General features: G+C 40.7%; 1 protein-coding gene across 4 annotated transcripts in view; it reads right to left on the bottom strand.

The window, feature by feature from the left end:
- Positions 1–571: 571 nt before the first annotated feature.
- Positions 572–7,559, bottom strand: part of prkd3 (protein kinase D3) — an 80,074-nt gene continuing 73,086 nt past the window's right edge. For 2 of the 4 annotated variants that reach the window (XM_066720988.1, XM_066720998.1), the window contains exons 17-19: positions 5,956–6,229; positions 4,808–4,893; positions 572–3,996 (exon numbers count right to left, since the gene is read on the bottom strand). In XM_066720988.1, the coding sequence (XP_066577085.1) occupies positions 3,823–3,996; positions 4,808–4,893; positions 5,956–6,229 (534 nt within the window). In that variant the 3' untranslated portion in view covers positions 572–3,822. The remainder of the gene's footprint in view (positions 3,997–4,807; positions 4,894–5,955; positions 6,230–7,559) is intronic. The other 2 variants (XM_066721007.1, XM_066721068.1) reach the window with 1 other exon arrangement.

The following is a 7,559-nucleotide window of genomic DNA, read 5'->3' as shown; positions in this document are numbered from 1 at the left end:
GCAGAACCGAAACTCTGCGGGGGGGGTGGGGGGGATTAATATCGCGCAGAAGGAACTCGTCGGGTTCAGCCAGCCACGCTTGAATTATTGAAGAAGGGAAAGAAACCAAACAAAAGAAAACACCAGCAGCGGGAACCTGACTTCCTCACTTGCTGCAGAGGCTTCTAGTTTACACAAGGGTCACGACATGAACTGTGTGCGCTGATTCAGTGTGAGGTGTCCTGCTGCCGTGCAACGCAAGTGTCTGTCGGGGCGAATGTAGTCTGCGCTTTGATGCAAAAGGTGTGAGCAACATGGCTATGATGTTCAGTCATCGGACGTTCCAAACACACCGCTGTCTTTGCGTACAGAAGACCAGCGCAGACAGGTATCAGAGTGGGAGTTTTAAAATGAACGTCCTATTTTACAGAAGGGGGGGGTATCTACTCAGACCAGCTCTATTGCAAGCTGTCTTTTACTTGAAGCACGTGTGGCGTTTCTCACCCGGACTCACTGTATTATACAGAACAAAACGTCTCCAAATCCTCCACCTCTCTTGTCAACAGTATAGAACCACAATGGAATCCTAAGGGAATGTTAAAATGCTGAGTTTTATTCATCTGTAATTACTAAAATATACAAAACACTTTGAAGACACCTGCCAAGCCAGTGGCAACACAAGATTAAATGATTCTCAGGATAAAAAGTCACCGTGTCTCATTACCTTTTTTCCAGAAAAGCCAGGCTGAAGTTGTGCATAATTTCAGAGACCCTACACACAGAACTGAGCTACATGTCCATTCAGCAGCTTCGCCGAGCAGCCCTTTACATTGCAAAAATAACTTAAGTGAAAAAAGCACTTTGTGTGACACTGAACAGAAAATATAACTTTTTTTCTTTCACATGCACTGAAAGAGGCCTGCGACATCATTTGGTTTTAACCGGTTTGTTTTGTATGAAATGAGAATTTAAGCTCTGCCTTTGTACTGCTAACACCACTGATTATAAGCCCCTGTATACATTGTCCCACATTGCACAGGACATTAAAATGAATTGGTTAGTTTTAATTATCCACACCTCATTTATCCCCTGCCGGAGAGAAGTGCACCAACTGGCAACAGGACTGGTATGTTTGTGCTAAAATGAAGTTGTGCTGCCGGTGATGTGTAATTTTTGAGCAAACTATTTTATTCCAAAATGAAAACTTATTATTTAGAAGAGGGCGTGTGACTTTCAGAACTTAGCTCTGTTCAAAGTAGAACGATTACAGTCATTGATCAGAATAAGTCTAGGAGGATGTCTATGTTCTAATAACAGACACCTGTGACTCATAGCATAGCAAGATCAGGCTCAATGGACGGGTGATCTCCTTATCTACAGCTGCAATTCAGGAAACAATGTTATTAGATATTGATTCTAAAGCAAAACACACAACCTGCCCGAACCGTTCATGAAAAATTTAGCCTTTTGGTTTTCTCTGGGCTGAATCAGTCTTTAACACATTCTGGATAGCATTATTTAAAAAGCATAGTTAAAGGAACAATGTTAATGGACTTCAGCATTAGTTAACGGGGGTGAATGCTTTAGATCAGGGAGAGCCACACTCCTGCACGTTTTCCTGCTCTCTCTCAATCACAAATCACTGGATACCTTGAACACATTACAACTGTCTCAATTAAGCCGTTAACAATCTAGGACCCCTGCTTTATATAAATAGTAAGAAACAGTGTTTTAATTAAAAGTGGGAAAGTATTGTTTTCCTCCCCCTGGCATTGTTAAAAGTGGATCAAGGCGTTGGCATAACTGACAGGCCTGTACTTTGCTATTTATATGCCCATGCTTAAAGGTAAAACAAACCAAAAACACAAGTAAACATTTAGGCCATAAAGTCAACTAATCAGCCAAATGTTATATCTTTAATGAAGTATAGAAAGAAAAAAATTCAAAGGCCACATATCAGTTTCCTAAAATTGCACTTCTGAAGGAAAGGGAAAGTGAGAGCTGGCTGCACATTTGAACATTGAGAACAGAGCGACATACAACAGACTAGTGGGCTGAGAGGCACAGACTGAGTCACTGCACTGCGGGGTACTTTCCAGTATTCCAGTGCACAAACGTGCCATACCTTTGCCGTACTTAAGTGACAGTATTGGATACAGAAATTAAACCAGAACACGAGATATAAAACTGCAAAGCACGTTTCCACAGAGCACACAGTTTTGTAATACGTTTTGTCGTAAGCGAAGAGCAAGTCTGTGTGCTTTTGTTCGGCAAAAAAAATAAAATGCTGCATTTCATCGCCTACTGCATCGTCCTTAATTTCATCTTGATTGAATATCATACATTGTAGCATCTTGGTGTAGATCTGTCCTCCTCCGTTTAAGACCTTGTGTTTTACAGTCGGTTAATGTGGTCTTTATGCCGTAGCTTATTTGAAAAATGATCCCAACGGCACTGCTGAGATGTGCGTCGTCCTCATCAATACCAGCGTCACAGCAGCTCTTGTTTTTCAGGAGCAGGAATGTCAGTGGTACAGTATAATCAGAGACATGAGGTTAAACAACAGGAATGTAAGGAAAGAGGAATGAACACAAGTCTTTAAAAAGTTCAGTCACTAGTGATGCAATAATAATAATAATAATAATAATAATAATAATAATAATAAAAAATAATAAAAAATAAACAATTTCTCAACCTCTAAATAACAATTTTCATGATGGGTCCAACAATGCAGCTTTTGCAACTCCCAGAATGAATGGCTTAAACATGCCATAGACATTTCTCATAACATCGGGAAATCTAATTCCCTCCATTGAATATGAATAATTTTCATGAGACATGCAATACTCAGTTATCTTCTCCCGCTTGCAGTCAGAAAGCAGTGCCTATTGTGCTATTTGCAGTCAACATATTTCAAGCAATGTTAAGAATGAACTTCCATAATAAATAAAGCATGGCGTGAAGCCTCGACACTAAAAGACCAGCGATCCCTTTTGTGTTGTTTGCTGTTGATTCTGATGCCTTTGGTGGGACTGAGTACAGGGGGACTGTAATGACTTCGTATTGATGTAGCAGCTGTTCAGAATAGATTTCATTTTCCTTAAGGGTCAATCAATGACAAGAACAAAACGTTGACCTCTAGTGCAAAAATGTTCTAACCCCAAATCAATGCACAACATATTCAAGACGAGCATAATGTGATGAGTTCCAGTTTAATACCTTCAAATGAAACCATCTGAAGTTTTTTCTCTAAAATAGCACTCTTAACTTGAGCTTAACTCTTGGAATCTGGTTATGAAGATTCTTTTAGAGATCTTTTCAGATTCTATAAAAAAAAAAAGGAAAGTAGGAATAACCTAGCGCTCTTTCTCTTCCGTTTGGTCCACGCTGCAGCCCTTTTCTGGTTTGTGTTTGCATGGGAGGTTTATTCTGAGAGTCCTTTTCTAATGTAAAACCAAGATCAACAGACCTGCAATTTTATGGCTTATAAGAAGGCAAGGTTAAAAAAAAAATAAAAAAAAAAAGCTATAAAAAGAGATTCTCATCATAAATCAGGAATATTTCAAACTATAAAAACCTGAAGTCCACGTCACCTCTAGGCTTCACATACACCTCGGTTAAACACCACAAAACGCACCTTCAAGGCACAGTCTGCCATTTCACACAGCGGACCTCTACAGTCCACACCCCCACACATCTCCCATGTTCCGTCTCCCCGGACTGCTCCACCAGAGTCCGACGACGAGCCGTGCCAGATCATCTCGGGTCTCGTGAACAGTTCCCAGGTCTCTTAACTGGCAGGCAGTCTGCCTCTACAAGTCCTCCATCCAGGCCATGGCGCCGCTACGGATCCTCCTCCATGTCGTCCAGGTTGGGCGCCATGATGAAATGTTTTGGATAAGCCAGGTTGTGCGCGTCGGCGTACTCCTCCCAGCGCGCGTCGTCACTCTCGTGGGTGATGTAGCGCTCCCCGATCCGCGTCTCGAACTCCCTGAGGTCCAGCCACGTCTGGTAGTCCTGGGAGAGTCCGAGAGCTTTATTAGCAGTCGTTACAGAAATGCATGGTGTAATTTAAACAATAGTGAAGTGAACGGAGCTGTCTCTCGCTCCAACAATACACAGTTTCCACAGATCTGATTTCTTGTGGATTTTGTCAGATTCCCCACTGCTGGGTGTGACCGGAGCCATTTTGTATAGGGGCCTACTATGGTGACATCACTTCCTGTGTCAGGGGAGCAGTCTTCTGCTGTAGTGGGCTGGTTGCTTGTATTGGGGCTGTTGGGTGGGTGCTCAAAATAAGTACAGATCAAACCCACCATCTAAGTACATAAGCCAAGTTGGAAAGGGCTAATTCCCTAATTGGATTTGACTGGTAGAGCTTGGAAGACGCATCTGAAATACAGTGCCAATGGCATGGCATCAAAGTTTCAGATTTATACTTTGTAACCTTCCAGTTACATGAAGAGATCAATCATAAAACATACCTAGAATTCAAAGACTTAAGTAACTACTAGCGATATATTCCAGAAACCACTTTGGCGAGAGTGTTCTGGTACAGTATTACTGAATTTTAATATCAAATCAGTCAATCAGCAAATTAAGCTGATCTCATTCCTCAGGAAGAATCCGAAGAATCCTCCTGGAGATTCTGATCACATAATCCAATTTCCCTTATTTATTTCATGAAGGTTGTTTTCTAATTACTTTTTCCTTAACAGTCAGATTAAAATGACCTTTACATCATTAACTGAGTGCTTATACATCGGCCAAGGCTGTATTGGTTGTAATCAGCTTTGCAGTTGCAGTACAATCACTAGAGCTCTTTTACCTGGAGCCACGGGTGGCTGAGAGACTTGTCCACACTGTACCGCTTTCTCATTTTCACTTGAAGGAGATTGTTGATTAGATCAGTGGCTGTGGAAGAGAATGAATTACCATCCTTATTGAATAAAACACAGAGCTGAATTCAAATTGTTGGAAATAGAAAAGACAGACAAACACAGACAAGTGCATGTCTCATTACAGAGCAATTGTCTTTTCTCTTGCATGAATCTTGCAACAAATTAGACCAGGGGTTCCCAACTCTGGTTCTGGAGTAACACCTACCCTGCTGGTTTTTGTTCCAACTGAGCTCTCAATTTCTTAATTGAACCTTAATTTAAGTAATTGAGAGCCCAATTGTAACAATTACATATTGTGGAATGTGTGTGTTTTTTAAAGAACATACCATTTACTGTGCTATGTTCCTAAATGCAACCTAAATGATTTATTAACCATGTAGCTGGTCAATGATCTGATGTCAGTTATTTGAATTCACAGCTCTTTAGATGTTCAAAACAGAAAGAGGTTTTGTGACAGTTTGTTGTTTTCTTGTCCTGCTCTTAGTGTCAGAGCAAAGCTGATTTAATCAAGCTGGGACAGTGCAGGACACTCACAACTAACACAACACAGCAGCTGTCTGAAGACTAAAGTAGTCCAGTGGTCTGACTGCAAACAAGACAAGAGGGACAAAAAAAACTTGTGTGGGTTTGTTAAGATTTTAATCATCAATGAATCTAGAACGGAGTGATTCACCCAAACCACACTCCATAAGAAGGTCAAGCACCAAAACCACACAACACCAGCAAAACAAGTGTGGCCACCATCGTGAAAAACACAGTTGTGTCACCAGACACGTAGGTGGGTGAAAGTGTAACTCAACAGAAGCCTGAGTTTGGGGCTCAGGACAAGTGTGGCCGATTTGCTGCAAGTTAACAACATCATGAAACATCATGTACATCAGATAAACACACCGCTAGCATAAAACAAACAATTCACATGCTCTACAAGGCTAGAGATATGGGCTGCAAATAACATCTTATGCTTCACAGAGACAACACAACCACTTATGAAAATGTTTTTCTTACGTTTTCACATTTTCATAAACCCATAACTTGACACACATAAGTGTAGGAGTAAAAAAAAGAGGCAGAGTACCTTTACCTTCGCCAGATATCTCTCTCCAGGGGTTGGGCGGATACATGAAGGCTGCGTTCTGAATCTGGTCATTGATGTCTTCGTCCTCGTTGAAGGGGAACGTGCCGCTGAGGCTCACGTAGATGATGACTCCCACGGACCACATGTCTAAGGAGCGGTTGTACCCTTTACTCCTCAGGACCTCAGGGGCCAGGTAGGCCGGGGTCCCCACCACAGAGCGCCGGAACGATTTCTCCCCAATGATGCGGGCGAAGCCGAAGTCACACAGCTTCACCTGGAGGAATGGAACACACGGCTCATTCTCTCGTACCTCGTTCCCACTCATTTCATTGCCATACTGTGTCACACGGCCCTCAAATGGCAATGCTTGGCGTGAGTAATGAAAGCGTGCCAGGCTATAAGTGCAATTCTGCGTAATGACAATATGGTAATAACTGTAAACGCAGAAGTGTAAGATGGCATTTTTAAATTCAATGTTGTTTATTTTAGTGATTGTGGTCAACTTTATTATACATAAAACAATTACAGAAGAAATAAATTTAAAAAATTTGTCTGCTACAGAAGATTTACATCACTCAGAAGGCGAAAGAAATAGAAAGGTAGCCTTATTTTTATCTTTGGCTAGATACTTTCAGATGGATTTTTACATTTCGTAATCCTCCCACAGAGCTTGTTTAAGTTTTTTTTTGTCTAAAGGACTGGTAAATATGTTAGCATCAAATAGCTGCGTACAGAAAATCCAATTACCTTTTATAACGAGGGCAAACATTTAAGTGACAATGCCTGAGTAGGATCATTCACAAGGTCCATAAACAAATGTATATATGTAAAAAAAAGAATAATAAAAGTGAAACATTTTACGATTATTGCTCCTTAAAGCTGAATGATTTGTGAGGATTTTACCTTGGAGACAATGGCGTAGATTTAGGTAGGCACGGTGGGGACATGTCCCTATCAATATTAAGGGAGCGTGTGTTTTTAAATCACTGAGACCCAAAAGGGTATGAGGATTTGTGAGGAAAAGGTAATTCTCCAGGTTTAAAAACTAAAACATAAAACAGTCACTCTTAGATGGTGTATATTCTGCCTATTTAAAACACAAGAATGAATATAATCAGTTTAATATTTACTTTGTTAGTTAACACATGCGTGCTTGATATTTTTTGTATGGTGTGTTAAAAGCGAACACGAACAGTGTATCATGTGTATTAGATTGAATGGACAGTGTGACTATTCAGGAGGCTGATTAAACGCACTATATTATATAGGCTAGGCCTTTTTTGTTTATAAGTGAATTTAAAAAGTGGGAGTTGGGGCAGATATTAAAATACATTTCAGTGGGAGGTACATCCTTGGTGGCTCGCTATTGTTTCACAGCTAAATCATGATGTGTGAGTGTGTGTGTGCGAGCATATTTTGAAATATGGAGAGAATTCACTGTCAAAATTCCAGAGCGCAAAAGCACAATACTCACTGCACGCTCGAGACACACTTGCAATTATTTTTGAGAGAGATACTCTTTTCTCATTGACATCAAAAAACAAAGTGTAGATCGGGCATCCTACATCATCGGTAATATTGATTGTCATTCTCATCAAACATGC

This window comes from Amia ocellicauda, chromosome 1 (genome assembly GCF_036373705.1).
Source record: "Amia ocellicauda isolate fAmiCal2 chromosome 1, fAmiCal2.hap1, whole genome shotgun sequence".
NCBI lineage: Eukaryota > Metazoa > Chordata > Actinopteri > Amiiformes > Amiidae > Amia > Amia ocellicauda.
This window is presented reverse-complemented; position numbering and strand designations above follow the sequence as displayed.